The sequence below is a fragment of the Dicentrarchus labrax genome, unplaced genomic scaffold, assembly GCF_905237075.1.
Source record: "Dicentrarchus labrax unplaced genomic scaffold, dlabrax2021, whole genome shotgun sequence".
Taxonomy (NCBI): Eukaryota; Metazoa; Chordata; class Actinopteri; family Moronidae; genus Dicentrarchus; species Dicentrarchus labrax.
This window is the reverse complement of record NW_026136724.1, coordinates 11,031,485-11,052,862: the sequence shown is the minus strand read 5'-3', so window position 1 is coordinate 11,052,862 and position 21,378 is coordinate 11,031,485. Positions and strand designations below refer to the sequence as shown.

The window sequence follows — 21,378 nt, the reverse complement described above, 5'->3', positions numbered from 1 at the left end:
GACTACTTGTGTTGAAGTATTACACCTAATGCTGTGCTCCTTTTTGCTTCATCCCTTTAGGTGTTGACCATGCCCAGATGACCTATGAAGGTGTACACTGGCACGCCACAGACCAGTGCTTCTGCTGTGCCCAGTGCAAGACATCCTTGCTGGGCTGTCCCTTCCTGCCAAAGCAGGGTCGCATCTATTGCTCAAAGGCCTGCAGCCAGGGGGAAGATGTTCATGCCTCCGACTCATCTGATTCCGCCTTCCAGTCCGCCCGCTCACGTGAGTCACGGCGTAGTGTCCGCATGGGGAAGAGCAGCAGGCCTGCTGAACAGTGGAGACAGTCACAGCTATTTAACCCCCCTGCCGCTGTCCCCTCCTTTGAGTATAAGTTCAGAGATGGAGAGGGTGATGGAGATGCTGATTGCGACATCGGTATCGTAGGGCGCAAGCTGGCCCGTCTAGGCCTGGAAGAGGAGAGGTTCTGGAGGGAGCGGGAGGAGCAGGATGTCGGTGGAGAGGAGGATCCAGAGGAGTGGGCACAGCATGAAGACTATATGACTCAGCTCCTGCTCAAGTTTGGTGACCGTGGGATGTTACACCAACTTCAGCCACCCTCCCTAAAATCTCCCAGCCCTAGCAGTGACAGAAACAGGTTAATAACTGTCTCTGACCCCTGGCTCAAGCCTGATACCACATCTATGGGGGTTACTGCCTCCTCTCCAACCCCTGCCAGTCCCACCCAGAGCCAGACTTCGAATCAATCGCGAGCCAACAGCCTTAGCCCTGGACTGATGAGCAAGAAGCATCTGCCTGAAATGTACTGGGCCCAGTCCCAGGATGGGTTGGGGGACTCAGCCTATGGGAGTCATCCAGGTCCTGCCAGTGCCAGAAAGATCCAAGAGCTGGAGTTGGACCAGGATCAGGACCAATCTGGCACAGGAAGACAAGCCTTCTGGCCAGACACCAGGCAGTGGTATGAAGACTCCCTTGAGTGTATCGCCGACGAACTGAGGAAAGTCGAGCAGGGTGCTGGAGACTCCATGGACTCTCTGGCATTATCAAACATTACTGGTATGGAGACTATTAGTTGCATGTATTCAGTGGAACATTTTGCATTATTTTATGTTTTATCAAACAGCTGTTCAATATGTGTCTCCTGCTTGCTCTTTTTAGGTGCATCAGTGGATGGAGATGGCAGGGATAGACCTATAGTCTACAGCCTTGCCATGCAGGATCCCTCGGTGCCGGATGACTGTGAGAAGATGAGCAACATGGGAACCTTCAATTCATCTCATCTTCACCACAGTGCCAACTCTCTCAACCTTAATATGGAGAAGGGAGATGAGGAGGAGGTAGCATTTGCAATGAGGGGAGGCACACCAGGAGGACTTCTCTCCCCAATGTCCCCACATTCAGAAGGCCTCCCTTCATCCTTTGTCCACGCCCCAGCACTGAGGAGGAGCAAGTCCCAGTCCAGACCTCCTCAGATGGTCAAGTTTTCAGAGGATACTGTGGACAATGGATATAATGATGGTTTTGATGTGAACATTAGAAAGCATCCCATGAGTGAGAAGCCACAGCGGAGGGCGTACTGCCCAGATGAGATGGGCCGAGAAAGAAGCCGCCCAACGAGCCACCATGGGCACACCAGGCAGCACCACCACCGGCAAGGCAGGAACCACAGGAGCCGCAAAACCCGGTCAGACAACAACCTCCACATGTTGCCTTTGGAGAAAGCACAGAGGCTGTATGAGCCCCAGCAGCAGGGTCTGGGAAACCCTCCTTGTGGTGCCATGCACCTACAGCATCCCGCACACAGGCTGCCCCTGGCCTACTCGCAAACCCGATCTGACTATATGCCTCAGGGCTCAGCTCAAGGAGACCCACGCATTGAGCATTTCATGGGTCTCTACAGAGATGAGGATGACTCTTGCTCTACTTGCTCTTCTTCATCATCAGACTCTGAGGAGGAGGGCTATTTCCTGGGCCAGCCAATCCCTCAGCCTCGAGCGGCTGGGCACTACTATGCCGATGACTACCCAACAAGGGTTACAGCCCTCTCTCCCCAGAGCCATGGCTCACAGACTGGTCGCAGGAAGAGCCACCGCTCCAAAAACTGTATCATCTCTTAACTTAATCTGCACTACACTAAGCAATAATGTCAGATTTTCTGATCATGTGGATTTAGCGGATCAAATCTGGGTTTAGAAAGGCAATTAAAAATGACCCATGTGGACAGACTGTGTATTCCACCCTAACAGAAGGCGCATGGCCAAAAGACAAGATGCATATCATATTTTAGGCCAAAATCTACTGAAAGAAATCAATTCCAGTTACTGAGAAAGCAAAGGACAGACTGGATCTTGTAATATATAGTGAGAAAATCAGTTTTTGTGTATGTGCAAATTTGGCCTAAATACTGGGTTTCATTGAATTTTAGCACTAATATGATGCATGGACTGGTGAACTTGGAAGCCTTTCTTTAGACAGTGCAGACCAAAATATTGCTTGTTGAGTTGACAGGGTGGTGACATTAAACTTCTTCTTTCATTTCAGCATTTGCCATTAAGTTTTTAAAAATGTTTTGTGTTCAGTTAAATGTTTTGCAGCAATATCTTTGTGTGCAGTCAAATGGAAACACATTGTATACAGAGGTTGATAAAGTAGAAAATAGAAACAAACCAAATAATTATTTAATACATAATAGTACAAAATGATAATGTATATATTAAGTTAAGATTTTAATACCGGTATTTTTATATCTGTGGTTTAAAGAATTGTTTCTTTTGAAGTGTATGATATAAAAGAATAGCAGTTGTAATGGTAAACAAACAGACCTCGTTAATATTTGAGAAACAAAGAAGGTGCCACTTCATACTGTGGTCTCCGCAGTAAAGTGCCATGTTACTCAGTAACAATGTCTATTATAACATATATTCCACAACGCTCACTATCGATGTACAAAATATAAAATGAATGGCAGTAACAGCTGCATTTTCCGTACTCAGCTGAACTGTTCACTACCCTTGCTCTGACGTAACCAGCTAAATGCTTTGTGATGTAAAGACGCTTGTAATAAATATTTTTTCTCCTCTTAAAGCTTCAGGAATGACTGTTCTTTTTTTAAACATCTGACATATATTCATTTTCAAATTACATATTTTGTAACCCTCCGATGCCTCTCATTGAACACCACTACAATCTAAGAGTTAATGGGATTCTGTAGTGCAACAATCTTTTAAAAACCTGTAAATAGTCTAATGATACGCAACATGCAGTATAGGTTTGTTTTTATACAAGGCCTGGTGGAGTTGGAAATCATTTGCTAGCATGCATTTGAATTTTAAAGTAAGGCATTCACCTCTCATTGTTTTGGGAGTCTACATCATACTCAAACACCAATATATGTAAGTTTCAGAGAGACAGGCAGTGAAACCCTACAATGGTTTGTAATAATGCCAGTAAACTCATTAAAATATCTTAGATGAGGTCTATGCTGCTGGTGGGATATTTATGTGTTCAATAAAACAAACCTTAAAGTTAACAGAAATCATCTTTACTACAACCTTCAGAGACATCTCAGTTTGTGCAAAGCTTCGTCTCAGTGTTGTGCAGAGTTTTTGGGGAAGTGGGGGGCATAGGATATAAAGTTTAAAAAGCAAAATGAAAACAATGAAAAAGGAAGGAACCGAACTGGCAATTTCTAAACAGTACAAATTTATACAAGAATGTAGAGCTGTAAATTTAGCAGCACCAAGTCATACATCTGACTGCTACAAAATTAAAATGGACATAGCTGAAAATAGTACAAAACAAAACATGGTGTTATCTGGCTTCTCTTTTGGAAACGTGTGATCATGCTGAAGTGCTATTCTCAACAACAGATTTCCATCATAACAGGTTAAATAATGAAACCTATGTTAAACGTTCCCACAGTGACGTGAGACTGGTAGCTTTTTAAGCATTTGATAACTTTTAAGAATATTTTATAATTAACATCTTCACCAGAGAACTTGAAGGTATAAATGATCTCTTCAAAACTAACACTGTTCATTCCCACACATAATGTAACGCTGCATCCCATCCATCTTGCTGTGCTGTAGAATTGGTTCAGTCCAGCAATCCAAAATGTATCCAAGATGTCCGTCTAATCAGCAGTCAATCCCATCGTGCTCAGTTTCACACAGAGCAGGTCAGGCCAATGTGTCAGTAAGAAGAGCTTTGATTCACTCCTGTCTTTGAAAGTTTATGGGCCGTCAGTGTTGCAGATGGGGTGGTTGAGTCACAGACGGAAGGTTCGGGCTGCCGAACCGCCTCGTCCAGCTCGCTGATGAACTGTTTGAGGTCCTCCAGGCAACGTTCGCGGATCTCCCCGAGGTTCTCCCTTAGGGGAACTTGTAGCTGCTTCTCCAAGTTAGGGTCTTTAGCCACCAGCATCTTTACCACCATGCCAAATGTCTCGCAGTCCTGACGGTACACCTGAAGTGGACATGAATACAAGTTAAAAAAAACAAAAAACAAAAACAAGCATAGAGACTTGATGTGAAAAAATAAAAATAAATCACAAAAGACAAACACTTAAATTTTACTCTCAGTAGACACATTTACATTCATTTGTATGTAGATTTAGGGCTGAAAAGTGTCAACTGGCAGAGGTCAAACCTTAAGAGAGAATAACTGAGGAGATTTAAAGTAGTTTCCTTCCTGCTCTACCTGGCGCCTAGGTGTAAATATTCCAGCGTCATTGAGCCTGAGCTGATCATTGGGGTGTTAACACACATCATGTAGTGTCAAAAGATAAACACTTCTCCTCTTGAGTTTAATAAGGGCCCTTTATGTAGGGCAGGGTAGCCCAAGAGGCAATAAAACTCTACTTTAGTGATGGCTCAGAGGCTTATAACAGGTGTTAGAGGGACAATGAGTAAGAGGTGCTGGTATCTTGTTTGGGAGCTGCAATTTCACACAGAGCCTCAAATGTCTCATAAAACAATGGAAGGAGCCCACCACTGCCACATAAACTGCTCAGATTTACAAAATACCAAAACAGAGATTTTTTTCCAACTCATGATCTTACACATGAGTGGACAATAAAATTCCAAAGGGGGAAAATATCAGTCACCTATGGTGATGATATTTTTTTTACGTCAGTTTCCGTTTTCTCTTCACAAGTAAAAGCTCCAGACCTGTTGTGGATGAATTCCCACAGACCTGACTTGAGACATGTCCTGTACCTCGATCCTTGTTATAGTTTTTACCTTCATGGTTCGAACAGTGTGCATCAATGTACAAGACACTACAGCAACACATCCTGTAATTTAGGTGTAGGGGTTTGAAAGCATTAAACAGAATAAAAATAACAAACCAAGACAACACAAAAAAGCAGAGCTACAACTAAAGATCATCATCATTATCCATTAATTGGTCAATTATTAGCTCAACTAATGGATTCATAATTTGGCCTTAAAAATATCAGATAATGGTGTGTGTTCAACAGATCCAAGAGCCAAAGGGTACATCTCCAAATGACTCGTTTTGCCAAACCAGCGGTCCAAAATCCAAACATATTCTGTTCATTATGATTAAAAAATATTCACATTTGAAAAGCTGGAACCAGTGAATGCATTTTTTTAAAAACATGGGATTGTATGATCCTGAAAGATCCAACAAGCTTAGAAAGACAAAAAATGCTTCCAAAAATATATAAATAAATAAATAAAAATAAACACCACATTAGACCATTTTCTAGATAGATTAGATAGATCGGGCATCACAGTGTCTAAGTCGACACTGACAGAACCCCAGGGACACTTGCACCTCAATTTCTCTAAGGGATGCTGCCCTCTCCTCTGTTTCTCTCCATCTTTCACATTTCCTTCCCTGGTCAGTCTCTCTGTGCCTAGTTTTGTCTTAGCCTCCATCTCTTCCCTGACTAAGTAGAAGCAAATTATTCCACCAACACTGCTACTCATTAAGTCGGGAATCAAGCCTTCAACTGAGAGAGTCGAGCATTGTGCCGCAGACTGACACAAGGGCACTTCCAAAGACAAGGGTTGTGTGCGCCGATCTGTGTGTTTATACATGTGCCAGTGTATGTGTGTAAAATGAGGCCAGGCAAGGGTGAGTTTCACTCATTCACCGGATACCAACAGTGGCTTCTGTGCTGCAGGGCGTTCGAACTCACTGGCTTATTTATAGCTTTTTCACAATGTTCCCTAGAACAGATAGCATGGTCGGTGTAGAGGAGAGATCACAAATAAGGATCTGCTGTCAAACACAGTTAATGTACGAGTGACAACAGATGGCAACTTTCCATAATCTGCATTAAACAAAAATATTTCAGCTGTTAAAGCTACATACTGTATCTGCAAATAGGGGACTGATCAGAAATTCAACGGCCGTTCTTTGGGTCAAAAATATATTTCTATATTGGAAATGATCAAATGCAGAATAAATGACTGTTTTCTTAGTTGCCTCCTTCTTGAAATATAGCCAACACTCAGCATTTTGTGGGCAGTGACCAGAGTTTTCAGTTCTCCCTCTTAAGGTGACCTGAATCTAACAATAGGGTAAATCAATTCACAGGAAATGTGAACATAAGGATACAAACAGTATCAGGAAAGGGCGCCGACGTAGACAGAACACACACAACCTCCTCTGGGCGTTTCTATACATTTCCCATGTACAATCAATTATTAAGTGGAAGATGTTTCAACAACAGTCAGACTAACCAATCTGTACTAAAAGCAATCCCTTCATAGCAACTTACTCTACTGTGCTGAATTTAGCAACGGTGCATTGTCCTTTTAATCTTTTAATGTCCTACAGTCTCATTCAACAGCTGATAACTGATGACAGTATATTTATTTATCAGCTTCTTGGCAGGAAGTATCCAATCAAGTAAGCTGACAACAACTTATGTGAATACAGGGAAAGTCGTTCCTAGATAACAATGTGCTGAAAATGTGCTTCCTGTATTCAAACACGCTTCCTGAAATCCCTCCCTTGTTATCCAATCAGGAAGGAAAAGGACCAGTTCTCGACTTTGGGGTGGGGTCGGTCCAGAACGGTCTCCGAAAACTTCTTTAACCGCTATTTTCTATAGCCCGTTAAAACAGGGTTAGGAGCGAGCGTGTGGGCCTGCTTGGCTTCAGGAAAGAAGAGTGAAAGAGTTGGGGCCTCGGTCCAGTTCTGCCATCTTTGTACCCCCCCCAAAAAAGGGACTGAGGCTGTAACTGTGTGTCTTGTAGCCAGATTTTTTTTGATTCCTCAACAAATGAAATAAAACTCCCGTTGTATCATAGCTTGGACTGTGAGGGGTAAAACATAATACCCTTTATTGCCTCCCATGCCTTGTCACTCACTATAACCAGTTAGTCTGTACTGCAGCCAAAGTCAACTTTGACAATCAGAACGGGGGTTCAGGTTGAATTTCAGCAGACCAATTTCACTTAGCTACACAAACACACACTGTGGCGCTGGTATAACGCTGCCCAGCACGATGTCTGGCCGATGATTGAAAGTTCAGGTTGTGATCTGTGAAAAGTGTAAAGACAGTTGGTGAGCTTTTTGGGGGGAGCTACTGGACTCGAGTGTTTTTTTGTCCCTGTGTGTAGAAGAGATGGCTAGACCAGATTGGGCGCAGAAAGCCAAACATCTGGCCGACACTTGTCAAGTGGCTAAACGTGAGTGCCTACTGCAACAGAAACACTGCTGCGACTTCGTAGGGCGCATGTGAAAGTGACTTTGTTGTTTTAGAATGAAAATAGAAAGTCTAGCTTGGGGAGTGTTTAGCTGAGAGTTCTGGGCATGATGGGAAAATAATACCAGCCACCAGACAAGTGCTTATACATTTTCAACTCCCCTCTCTGGCAGGTAACCAACCATTATGTGGAGGCAATTCTCTCATGTCGTGATTGAAGGTTTTCAAGGGTTAAAGTGTTTACCACAAACAAGACAGACTTTAGATTCTTCTTTCCATTACCATTCATCTTTCCTTTTTTTCTAGACTTGTACAGAGAATAAGGCAAAGACGGAGGGCAAAATTGTTTGATTTCATTACTAAACTTCTATTTCTGACCTCTTGTGTGTGACACAAACGGGGGCTGACTTCACTTACAATCACGACCATTCAAGCCAGCCTTTCATGACAGACAGACGGAGGGCTGCCAAGTCACAAGCAACCTTCATGAAAGTGATCTGGATATCACAAAAGCCAAAGAAAGGGGACAAGAGGAGGAAAAAAGCTAAATCTAAATCTGAGAATCAGAAATCCAGGCAAAGAAGACCTGAAACATGATATCCCTGGAATACACTGTTCCCTCTCATTTTTCATTTTAAGCTGTTACGCTGTTTCCAGACCTTAATTTCATGACTACATTTGAAGATTATAGCAGAAGAGAATGAGTTATACTGACAATGGAGAGATGACGTGATTGATAAGGCCATATTAAACTACCTAAAGGTTATTCTTGACCTGGGTCTTTGTAATCATTTTCCATGATTAAACGTATGAAACAGAACTTTTCATAATACTTGAAAATGTGAAATGAAGCTTGCAAAGTCGAGTTCAAACGAACGTGACGAGACGCAGAAGGGGGAAAAAAAATGAGATATAAAACAGGCCAGAAGCTGCAGCATCAGCAATAGTGTTATAACGGCCTATAGGCTCTGTGGCGCAGCTATATGAGAGAGCGCAGTGTGTGCTCTAGGGCAGAGCTGGCTCAGGTTTAATGGTCCCAGTAAAGCAGCAGTAGTGCTCACTGGTGCAGGAATGGCCTTCATTAGATAACTGAGTGGAGCTGGAACCTCGAGCCCGGGGTGGTTTTAGCTCTGTTAAGTAGTCGGCCTCCCAATTTATTGTACGCACAAACCAATGCCATGTCTAAAGCTGTACTTGTGTTTCTGCTTTCGTTTATGTGCTCCCGCACCGTGTACATTTTCCTAGTGTTTCCAAACTCTGTGTGTGCAGGTCTATGTGTGCGTATGTGTGTGAATTTGTAAAGATGAGTCAAACAGTGCGGGAGAGTTGTGATGTTTGAGCCATGTGGGATATTAAGCTTGTGCAGGGTATAATGAGCAGTTGTTGCAGTTATGCCAGTCAGGTTGGGAGATTAACAAGAGCCACCAGGAAAATGCTGAAAAATCTGGCAACCGGCTACTTTGGCAGATAATTATCCATCACTTAAACACTGTTCTGAGACTGATATGTGGCTGGCAATTGGTCAATTTTAGGATGTACCCACCGCTGTGACTGGTGGACAGGAAAGTTAATTTCCTGCCTTGTTAGGAACATAATAGGTGGCTGTTCCAGTAATGCCTATCCAGTAAAATAATCCATGTGTGAGTCAGAGGAGTCAAGGCCACCATATGTATGGGATCATTTGCCAAGGGTACAGTACGTGTCAAGCATGCACCAAGTTGACATTTATAGAAAAGTCTTACAAATTACTAACTTGTAATGAGAAGATTGTAAATGCAGTCATTTTCCAGAAGGGGCAGCTGGGAGCTACTGACACAAAATGTTCATTTGCATGCATTGTCCTTTACAAATGCTACAGGAACACCAATGAAGAATTCTAGATATGGCATCTATCCAAAACAGCCAAGTGAAAACAAATCTAAAAAACAAGACATGTTGGCTGAGGTACTAAAACTACCAACATGTGAAAAATGTATCCAACAGCCTTAAATTGAGAGATTATAAATCATAGAAAGCTCATGAGTTGAATACCTTTGTTATTTTCACACTGACCTACTACTTGCTGGCACATTTTAAACTATATCCAGATAGTCAAACTCAGCTAAATGTAAGTTTTAAGATGTTAGAGTTAGGCGGGTACCTTCTCTATCTCCTGAGCTTTGGCTGCGATGGCCAGGGCTCGTCGCTCTTGAAAGTTCTCCGCGTTCGACGACTTTTGGCTCTCCTCCACGATGGAAGCCACCAGCAGCTCCTCTTTTTCTCCTTCTGGAGGATGGCTGTCCTCCTAGAAAAGGTAGGAGAGAAAGGGGTGAGTCTCTGCTCTAAGGAAATCTTAAAGATGAGTCACAACATGAGAGAAATTTAAATTTTAAAAATCAAGAAATGTTTAGCAGATAACCACAGATGTGACGGCTATAAAAGCACTAAGAAATGTTTTAAAAAGTCTACTACCACTACGACACAATTCTAGCAATTATACGATACAAAGAATTGGACAGCACAACCACAGACAGAAATCCTATGACCTGACCCGTTTAATTTTGCTGTACATCTAAGCTTCATCCTTTTGTCAACCACATTTTTCCTTTAGATTCTACAGCTGAAAAGCCAGAGTATACTGTGTGGAAGTTGGGTGCCATGGATTTCTAGTTACATCTACAACTAGTCAAAGAATTAGGGAGTCATAGGAATTACAGCACCAAGATAAGAGATGGGACATGCTGCATATCAGATGTGGATCTTCATATGTAACACCTTTCTTAATAGCTTAACACCATTATATTTTTCAATGTAAGTTGTAGAAATTGACATTTCAGCTGTTTTTACATCTTGAGAATAGAAAATCTGGCCAGACAAGCCGTGATGAGCCATCTAATGGGAAGACTGGAAACTCTAGTAGCCTTAAGTATTACTGTGAAAGCCAGAAGAAAGAGCAAAGGGGAGAAATGAGGCCAACTTGGATCAGCGCTCAATTTCTTTTGCTCATTTCCTGATACTACTAGAGTTTGAAGGCCAGGGAGCAGAACTGCCCAGCCATGACTAAAGTCCACTCATACATTCAGGGAAACAGGCCAGGGACTAAGTCATATTAAATCTCTCGATGACCGAGGAAAGTAATTAGAGGAGATGGTACATCACAACGCCGAGTGTGGTCTAAAATAAAAAGCACAACTCATAAAGCATCATCCAATTATTCTTCCTTCCCATTCCCTCCCTGAAGCTATGCTTGGGTGAAGTCCAGTGTGTACGCTTGTGCAAAGATTGCATTTGTCAGACTTCAGCCTCGGTGAAAAAAAAAAAAAACCCTGTCGGAGTCTTTCACTTCAACTTGCTGGGCACAGCCCAACTGGAAAGGATGTTGCACCATCAATACCAAGCTTGGCAGATATATTTTATGCAAACTGGGCTAAAATGAAATGTCATCAGTCGGGAGGTATGGGTAATCTCTTTTCAATGTAATACTAAAAATGAATTCGACACCAGTTTATTATACCTTTAGTATTTTTTCCCTCTTTATTTTTCTGCTGCTAAAAAGCCTTCTTCATCTGGTGAACCGTGAACTGACCTTTAAAGTTAAGACTGCTGTAGATTCCTAATTACTGTTTTTCTTTTTAAATAATGATTTGGTGGTGTATTTCACATTGGGCCTACGCAAACCTTTTAGGGTCACACACCCTACTATGCTGATGTTTAACAGGTATAATGTTTAACACATTCACCATCTTAGTTTATCGTGTTAGCATGCCAATTGGCACTAAAAGGATATGTCATTAGTGTTTGGTCCAAGTGAAATTGATGATGGCCTTGGAGGAAACCAAAGTTTTACAATTCATCCTGTGGGAAACACAAATCTCTGAACCAAATCTTCAAAATCTTAAAAGGATGCATTGTCTGGGAACCATTAATAAAGAACAGCAGACTGACTGAGCCACACCTCTAGCGCAGCATTACAACAGGTTTCTAACATGTGTGATCCTCTGACCTCATAGGTCTCGATGCCCTGTCCTCACCACTAGATCTCAGCAATTATCTTGGTTGGTAAAATGTTATCATACTTTAATTGACAGGAACTGGATGCCTTGTGTTAGGGACGAAACCTTCTAGTGACCTTTTCAGTTACAGGACATGCTTTCCCACCCACCATGGCGCATAGCCAGAATCGGAGCTGCTCTTTAGGTCCTCTCTTTGGTCTTTTCTGTCTGGGATGGCTCCAGAAAGCCTGCGTGTGTGTTTGTTGAAGCCCCACAGCAGGCAGTGGCCGGGGCCATAAGTGCAAGCTTTACTGGGGGCACAGCGCAGGCCTTTCATCTTGGCCAAGGTTACGGGTTTGTGCCCCCAGAACAGAAAACAACAATGCACCACAGGCTAGATCAAACACAGCAAAAAGCAGCAGTGTGTGTGTGTCTGTGTGTGTGTCTGTGTGTGGAGGGGTGGGGCACTTAGTAAAACTTTCATCACAGTAGTTGATTGGGTGGTGGCGGGTGGTTCTTCCAAAAATGCACATAAGAAGAGAGAAGAAAGGACTATGTTTGTGTTATAATTTCTGACATATAAAGCAATGAATGGGTTTGCAAAAATATTGAAGTGCCCACCATGCCAGTCAAAGGGACAATCCAGTAAAAATATAACAAATTGGCAACATACAAATGACCTCCGGCATGTTCAGAAAAAGATCTAAAGGGTTGCTAATGAGATACAGAAGACTGGTTTAACATTAAAGCAGCATTTAAGAGATAGTCTTTATGGGTTCTTTCAAAGTGAAGTTTTGCACATCATGAGAATCTTGTTTGTCTGTTTGTCTAAAATAAAACTAAGAGTAACTATGAAAAGCAGTGTGGTTAAAAGAAAGGGGGTTAAAGTTTACAGACTAGCAAGCAAAATGCGTGCCTAATTTTTATTCTTTTTAAGCTAAAAAAATATAAATAATAAAAAAAAAAGCTTGTATTTTCCGTTCAAAAATAATAGCCATAGAATCTACATAACACTCAGAAGCATGCAGATAATGCACACTGTAGATACTGCATGCTCCATTTGCACTCCATGAAAGGGATTATTTCAAATCAGTTCAAAGGCTCAATGTAAGCCTGCTTTGCTGAGTGTCAATTATTAAAATTTATACGGAATTCAACAAATTATTTCACAATTTAATAGATTTAAAAAAGGTAGCTTAAAATCACATGATTTCTCTACCATCCCATCATATGACGTTAATGTGGCACAACACAGGGGTCACAGGAGAAGCTTTGATGACCTATGAACCCAAGTTATACATCAATTTCTCATGAGCACAAGACCACTGACCTACAACATCTGTTAGGACAGTCACAGGCCCCAAACACAGTCAGTCATACTCTTCGGCAGAGAAAGGAAACGATTGTTCATTGTGAAACGGTCTAAACACATCCCAATGAGTTCCACGGGGACTTCTCCTGGCTTTGCAGCTAAGATCCTATGATAAAAGCTATGACTTGGGCTACTGAGTTAGCCTCTTCACTTCTGGGTGGCCACAGCCAGACACATTGCGCCTAATCACATCTGATTGTATTTACACTCCTCTGCGTAGTTGGAGATGGATGATATCAGCACAACAGGCTATTATTTGCAAAACAGGCAGGAGAGATCTACATTCATAGCTCAAAACAGTTAAAACGTTTTGGTTTTTTTGAAACAAGAGCACTTTAAGGAAGGATGGCTCGTACTTTCTTCGTCACTTGAGCCCTTTTCCCCACACCATTATAAGTTCTTGTGATTGAAGTCTGCTTACAACACAGGTAAACAAAGCACAGGCCTGATGGCTTTCATGCTCTGCGTGAGGGCCACTTTAAAACCCATTAACATACTTCAATGGGACTAAACACTTATTAGAAGGACAGAATTTAAGAAGTTCCAGATGCATCCTGCTGTAAAGTGACAAAGGCGGAGTCGACAATATATGATACATTGTACATCTGGGACTGAATGTTATAGAATTTTAATACAAAACGCTTATATTTAGGAAAAGAAGCAGAGGCTTACGTTATGTTCTTTTTTGTAGACGTAAACTTCTAATAAAATGTAAGCACAAAAAACTCATCTAGTTGAGCTCACCTTGTTTGAGGTTGCGCTGTGTGGGGAGCCTTCTCTTGACAGACCAGGGATTTTGTCTGAAGAAATAAGGAAGGGGGGGAAAAAGTTGGATGGTGAGACTTGAGTGGGCAAAATAATGATTTGGAAAAAGAGAATGATAAACTAGAGAAGGAGAAGAACAGCAGGAAGCAGAAATTAAAATGGGGGGGAAAAAAGACAATTAGTATGTCTGGAAAGTTGGTAAGTATGTGTTTATGGTAATCAGGGCTCTGTAAAAGGTGTTGATGTTTGGTTCCAGGATGCAGGCAGGTACCTAGGCTAGAACATCTGGAACAATCAAGAAACAGATGGTTCACAATTGTGCTCTGAAGTCCAGTGGGTGGATTCACTACAACGTACATTTCTCGCTTGTACATTCCCACTCATCAATTGGACACCGCCTCCTCCTTTCACTTTCCATTTTTTCTACCACCAACTTTCCTCAAGCATCTGAGGCTTTGGAGCCGACCGACCGAGTCTGCCAGCAAACATGAACTCTGAGGACCTTGCTATGAAACAAAAACAGTCCGATATTGAAGCTTTAGCTTCAGGAATATCCATCAGACATCCTATACCCTTTCCCTGTTCATCCACACACGACCTGGTGGCATTTTTATGAGGCCTGACAAAGTGGCAGACAGAGCGGGGAGGACGGCTGGCTGCTGGACACATTAGAAACGCTCTCTGTATCTCTCAGGTTACCCAGGCTGGGAGTAGGTTAAGTTTAACGATTGTAACCTTTGTATATTTCCGAAACAAATCCTCTGCTTGTCATCTTATTTTGCTTTCATTAACCTGTATTGAAATTAAAAAAAAAAAAAAAAAAAATAATCAATTCAAAGAAATGTTACAAGGAGCAGTGCTTAAATTGTCCATTTAAAAAGTAGAAAACCACTGCAGAACCGCATTTGATACAACTTATCTGTCCTGTCTACACCAACTATACTGAACTGTACTTACCGGCCATCTTGCTCTGAGAATAAGTCTCTTCATACCCTGCAGAAAGACCAAACCGTAAGGTCACTGTGTACATAATAACTAGGCCTTCTTACCTTACAGCAATCTAGCAAGCACATTCACTGCCCTGATGCTTCACCAAAAATATGATTAAAGATGTTATGTTCTGCTTTCAAGAGGTTCCGATCATGCATTTTAAACGTTTTATATAGCAATATTGTTTAGCATGATGACCCCTTTCCATTCTAAGGTCCACTTAGCTCATTTCATGATTACAAAGCGAGATTTAAAAACGGAGAGATAGCCAGCACCAAAGATGGTAGCAGACCTAAATAACACGGTGCTACTTGTGGAAACACGGAGCTTGGGAGGTTGAGATCTACAAACAACATGCAGTAAACAAGGAGATATTTTAGCACTTTTTACAGTCCACTTGATTCAGGATCTATCGATAGAATGCTTGTAAACTCGTACATTACATGTCCAGTGCCAGATACCTATTTGTTTTTTACTGATCTTACTAACAGGCATTCAAATTGCTAGTTAGTAATTAAGCTATATGTTGAAACACCTGCATCCAAGTACATAGTCATACAGTTTTGATAAAGACTATTTCTAAGTGTAATCTTAATCGAAATTGTTATTTCCAGAGTTGCAAACTGCATTAAAAAGTAGTTTTTATTCAGTGTGATGCACACAGAATCACATCTGAATTGAGAATAATATGAGACAACCTACGTGTATCTTTCTTATTTGGTGGGGACATTATAGATCGGTGTAGGAACCATAGAAAGTGCTAATGTACCTCCACAACAGGCAGTAAAACGTATGTATTCATTACAGCAAAGTCACCACTAGGTACAAACCTAGAAACAAAATTCATGATGCAACTTACAGTACCTCAGACCTAGGTGACAGGATTTTAAAGAAAAAAACTATTTATTTAGGGTTTGTTAATGTGATTGTTTTTAAATTGGATTCTATAGGTTAATATTTAATGTGTGTCCTATTCTGTAGGTATATTCTCCAGATTTTAATTATGTCCTCCATCCTTGCATCCTTCTCCTGACTTAGTGGCAGACATCTTTGGAGCATAGAGAGACACAACATTTCCGTCTTAACTTTTTTTCTGACGTGACAAGGATGCAAGGAGACGTGTGAGGAACAACAAATCAGACTACTGTCACCCAAGTACAAGCTTGTTCACATGGCTCAATGTACAGACCCAAACTGTCATGTCCACTCGTTTGAGGAAAGAGCGCCCCCCAGAGGTGCTCAGAAACACCTGCGAGACCCTCTGGACCGTCCACACCTGAAAAGCCAGTCAGCCAGATTATCAGTCATTATCAGACAGTGAGGTAATAGAGGAAAATTAAGAGGTCTTAACAGTCAATGTACATCTTGGGGGGCGATTGTTCTAAACCGAGGCCTAACTGATCTTTTTTCAAATAGCTTCAAATAGTTTATTTTCTGTGCTGCTTTTCAACTGATGCTTCATTCGGTGAGTGCATGTCCTTTTCATGAATTATAGGCAATGAATGAGTCTTGACTCTAATGTATATGAGCAGGTTCTATCAGCCTTTACTGCAATATAATCAACCTGGACATTTGAAGAGGCGCCAACTCCGACTTCAAATCTTAGAATTTATAGTATTAAATTCCACCTGTGCCTGGATGGACACAAAGCGGTTTAAAAGAGCTCCACGCTGCATCAGGGGGAGGGGAAACTCCAAGTTCTACATACTCTTGCCTTGCTGTGAGGGAAATGGCAGGTTCTTGGCTCTGTCTGGTGAGTAGCCTCTGCTGCTGACGCTGGAGCCGGAGCGACTGTGGGGGGAGCGGGCCACCTCGCGGCGGACAGGAGAACGCTCTCTAAGTGGTGGGAATGGAGCTGCCTTTCTCCTGTAGTGGTCTCTGTCCTCCCTGGAAGAGCAAAGGAGAAAGTGTGGGCTGTCGAGATTGTAATAGTCCAAACGTGGATGACAACTTAGCTTCTCTTCCTCATCTGACAAAATTATCTTGTTTCAGAAAATCTAATCCCTTTTCCTTTTTTTGTGCCAACATGGCACAATGCTGCCATCGAGCATTTAGAGGGTCACTGTACAGAACAAACACACAACTGGGAATACCTGATGTAAAAACTTAGTGACACTCCATAATAACAATTGGAAATGTGGTGCATGAGAGAGGGATGACAGAAAAACAAGAAGACTAAACAGGGAAAATTAAAAAGATGGAGAATGAAACAGAAAACAATGAAATTATTACATTAAAAACAGAAACAAAACTGCACAGCCCATCTTAAATGTGTAATTAAATCCATTAAACTCAAGTTGTGTGTGTGTCCGTTTCTCCCCTCATGTAGGTTTAGAAAATAAATGCATCAGTGAGGCCTAAACATATGTACATTATTATTCTAGCCAAACACACTAATTACACTCTTACTGATGGCTGCAGTGAATAAGTTGTACGCACTTGAATATGGCACACAAATGCCCTATGCAATGATCAAGTATGCATTCACTCGTACCCTCTGTCCAGGTTGAGGATGGCTTGCACTAGTGAATCCTCCCCGCTCTCTGGGAGTGATCTGGGCGCTGGGTAGATGCCCTGGCTTCGCACGCTATGAGGAGGCGGTGCACGGGCGCTGAGGGGAGTGAAAACACGCAAATGATTGTTTTATTGCAGGTACATCCGGTACAACATGGGAACAAGCACCATTTGTATTTAACTTTATTCAAACTATGTTAAAATACCTGCTCTGCCAGGATTAAGTATTCAGGGTATGGGTTGCCTCAGTGAGATGCTGAACCCTTTAACAGCTTTAGTTCATGGTTTACAGTAACAAAAACCAGGGAAAATAAGCAGTATGACTTGAGAATTGTGCACATTCTTGTCCACACTTTACAGACATTTTACCACACCATGTACCCCGTGTCACTCCTGGGAACGCAGTATCTCTGTGCCCTTTTTACCTCACTCCACACCCCAACTGACCTCTTCCACCCACGCCAAACACACCAATCAGCAGGCCTGAACTGACCTGGGTGCCCTTTCACAACTCAAAATATTTGTTTGGAGTAAAAGCCTTGCTTCCTTGTCTGTCATGAATTTAGTCACTAATTTGTATGACTTTATTTCCTGATTTTGCAACTGTATACAACAGTGCAGTGTTAAGATGTCCCCCTATGTTGAAGAGATTTAAGATCAAATCATGTAACTTTTCACATTAAATTTAACAACAAAGACAGCAGAGCATCTAAAGTCATGCTAAATTGTGATATCTTAGTTCACCTCTTTGTTGTTTTATCCAGCTAAGTGAACTTAAAATCAACCGTCAAATATTAACTCAACACATCATTTATTTTGGCACCATCAAACAGCGCAGGTGCGACCTGAAAACCCAATAAATGTGTTCCCACGATGCAAATGCACCACTTTTAGTGTTTTACTATACTCCAGCACACCTATATTAAAAAAAATATCATATGCAACATTATTTTATGAAATATGTAATTTTAATTTTCCAAGACATTAGAATATAAAAAATGAAGCTGTTCTTCAAAAACATGGAAGACAAATCACATGAAATTATAAAAGGGCAACAGCTGCATTGATTTTGAGGGGGAAAAAAGCCTCAGTTTCGCTAAGTTTTCCCCTTCATATTTTTAACATTTATATATTTCAATACTTAGATAACACTCCATAATAAAGTATAAAGCTGTAATTCTTAGATGGCCACCATGAAAAGCAGGTAAAATAATGACTGCATTTGTTAAATGTCACATGTGGTCAGACTGCTTTGGCTTTGGCAATTAAACTATAAAAATACATTAACCAAAACGACTGAGAGGGACCAGAGCGAAGGATTTTGAGTGAATATTGTAAATCTGTCAAGCAAAATCTCTAGCCTTAATTTTTGCAACCCAATCTGCAGCTAAGAGCCATAGTTAAACTGAAGAGTCGTCCAACCTATAAAAGTGTGGAGTCTGGCGAGCTTTGTGACCGCAAAAAATGTGAACAGGGTGAGACAGGCCAATGTGGGTCAGAACAGACCATGATTTATGATTGCTGCTATGTAAACTAACATCTCAAACAGGTACTGAAAACGGGGGCCTACTACTGCAGAAATCCCCCTCATTGGCCTGACCAGAGGAATTAAACAGAGGACTTGTTCACAACACAAGCGCATGGAAAAAGACTGCCCCCTACTGTCCATAATGATAATATCCAACAAGACAAACAGAAAAACCTTACCCAAACTCCAAAGGCCGCCCTGTGTGTGGTTCTTCCCTGGGTACTCTGTAAGGATAGTCCTCCTACGCAACACATGGCAAAAGGATCAAATCCATTAAAGTGAACTTTTCTGGCATTCTTTCTTTATAAAATTTGACTGTCTTAAGAAGTCTAATTAAGATGTTGAACTTGAATGCATATGTCTACCATAATAAATGGTTAAAATGTAGCACACTGTGTGGTTTGAAACTCTTTCAACTTGAACGTTCAACTGCAGCACCCACAGCTGGCTGGTTATGAGCGTGCATATCAAACCAACAATATTAACATAATATGCAGCTGTAATGCCGGCAGCTATGCAAAATGGTCTGTGTGTACAGACATCTTATTCACTTGCCTTAAGCTTTCTTAATAAATCAAAACGGTGCAAAATGATATGCACGGCTAGTCAAAATACTCATGTATATGAGGCAGATTAGAAATAATTTGCATTCAACGTCATGTTTGCATTTGGATGTGCTTCTATCGCTTTCATTTCATTCTCATTTTGTTTGTTAGACAAGGAGCTTATTTTCTGTTTGTGCCTTTTTCTTCAGAGTTGAGGCAGTCTTTGGAAGTTCCCAATCAATTTTTGATCGATCTCCTCTTCACAAATGTTTACTCTCTATACATTTCATGTAATTCTTGTTTACCATATGTATACGATAAACTCTACAACAATGTTTTGTATGATATTTATGCCCTCACCCTCCTTGAAGGTGGGCCAGCTCTGCGTTCAGCAGGGAAATGAAGGCTATCACCGTGGTAGCCCCTTTGATCTTCATGGTAACTTCGTGGGCCTCCTCCATTTGGGAAAAAGCGCGGACCTCCTTCATATTCGTACCCACCGCGGTTGTAGTCGTCCTCTGGCCTGCCAAAAGGACCCCTCCTCTCCACTGCTCCAGCTGCCCGTGGATACGGACCCTAACAGGATAGGTACATTTCATTTCATTATTTTATGTAGTCAATTTCAACTTAAAAATGTCTGTCTGTTAAAACGTCTCATGGCAACATATTGGCTAAAGACGTCTTCACCTGATGTAGAAACAAATGTCTAAGTAGAAGCAATATCGTTTACATATGGGGATAACGCTCTACACTATTTAATAGATCATTGTAGAAAAACAACAAAAATATGGTATAAAAATAAATTACTATTCTAGTGGTTTAACATATTTTGGCCCTTCTTCACCAAATGATAAATACTGGCAGCCTGGAAAACAAATAATTCAATATAGTTTTGAATGTGATACAACAAGGTGACGAAAACAGACAGTGAAGTCACTTTGTACACACTCACCGGTCTCTCTGGTAAAAAGCGTTCATCATACACCTCTCGTATACTCCTGTCTCTCCTGTATGTCACTGCAGAAGAGAGGTAAAGAGTTAAAGATACTGTATGCACCTGCACATGTAATCATGCCAGGGCGGTTCCACAAAATAAATAATGAAAACGAGATTCTGTATTCATTGGCAGTGTCTTTGTTCGAGTGAGGACTGCAACACAGAGGTCGCTCTCGCAAAAGTACTTTCACAAAACATAAAAAACCTGAATGTTCTTGAGAGATTTTGTGATGTGAAGTAAAGCAGTAGTGGCATTTCTCTTGTTTGCCATTAAATGAGCGTACTGTAAAGAAATGTGTCAGTCACCAACTTACTTTTGAATTCAAGGACCTCTGTGAATCGGGGTGATATTGAGAAAGTAAACCCAATCTGTAAGAAGAATGATTAAAAACAGCGTTAAGGCTATACACATGACATATGTTTCCATGCCACTGTTACACCAAGTCTTTAAAATCAAGCCCATCGAAGAAATTAATCATGTGCAACATAAAAAGAGCTCTATTTAAACCCAGTTTGACCATGAGAGACATGATCCAACAGCTGAGCCGGCTGAGGTTTCTTCCTGCAGAACACAACATTTAACAAGCAAAAACCACATCCAACATAACACCAGCTTCACAGCACCCGACCGACAACTCAAAAAGCATTCCAACATTTTCTCTTGACGGTGAATTTACAACTAAATACTGAAGCTCATGTAGAAAGGACAGCTAGCATTGCTAATTAGCACGCCTCCATATATGCTGCAAACACCCGCACGTTTTATTTTCTTTTTCTTTATCTGAGGGCAAACTAACCAATCGATACTGACGCACAGAAATGACACAGAAATGTCTAAGGCGTAGTATGCCATCGTATATATATGCACTCGGGTTAAATAACCCGCAGTAAATGTCATTTCTTCCACGTGAATTAGCAAAACAATCTCACCTTTCCCTCTATCGGCTAGTTAGCCTAGCCTTTCCCGTTCTGTGAGCGACAGCGGCCGCTTTTTATTGGACGAGGGGTGT

General features: G+C 41.5%; 2 protein-coding genes across 11 annotated transcripts in view; one reads left to right on the top strand and one right to left on the bottom strand.

The window, feature by feature from the left end:
- LOC127359124 (prickle-like protein 1) overlaps nt 1–3,087 on the top strand; it is a 28,967-nt gene extending 25,880 nt beyond the window's left edge. For all 4 annotated transcript variants that reach the window (XM_051392864.1, XM_051392861.1, XM_051392865.1 and 1 more), the window contains exons 7-8: nt 61–1,059; nt 1,162–3,087. In XM_051392864.1, the coding sequence (XP_051248824.1) occupies nt 61–1,059; nt 1,162–2,120 (1,958 nt within the window). In that variant the 3' untranslated portion in view covers nt 2,121–3,087. The remainder of the gene's footprint in view (nt 1–60; nt 1,060–1,161) is intronic.
- A 435-nt stretch (nt 3,088–3,522) lies between these two features.
- pphln1 (periphilin 1) lies at nt 3,523–21,360 on the bottom strand. Of its 7 annotated transcripts, none has more exons than XM_051392875.1 (12): nt 21,299–21,360; nt 20,683–20,737; nt 20,325–20,389; nt 19,733–19,948; nt 19,007–19,068; nt 17,280–17,396; nt 16,494–16,672; nt 15,975–16,061; nt 14,753–14,788; nt 13,775–13,830; nt 9,828–9,971; nt 3,523–4,467 (listed from the first exon to the last, which is right to left on the bottom strand). In XM_051392875.1, coding segments are annotated over exons 2-12 (1,236 nt in total). In that variant the 5' UTR covers nt 20,684–20,737; nt 21,299–21,360; the 3' UTR covers nt 3,523–4,194. The 7 variants fall into 7 exon arrangements, with proteins under 7 accessions (XP_051248835.1, XP_051248838.1, XP_051248836.1 ...); XM_051392878.1 differs by having other exon boundaries at nt 16,500–16,672; XM_051392876.1 differs by lacking the exon at nt 21,299–21,360 and adding an exon at nt 21,166–21,292.
- Nucleotides 21,361–21,378: the final 18 nt, after the last annotated feature.

Bases quoted from the DNA above. Each gene is read 5' to 3' on its own strand.
- pphln1 (XM_051392875.1), bottom strand. The intron at 16,673-17,279 runs GTACGAGTGAAT...TTGCTCTTCCAG, and splicing joins ATCCTCAACCTGGACAGAGG to GGAGGACAGAGACCACTACA. The intron at 14,789-15,974 runs GTCTGTACATTG...GTCTTTCTGCAG, and splicing joins GAGTGGACATGACAGTTTGG to GGTATGAAGAGACTTATTCT.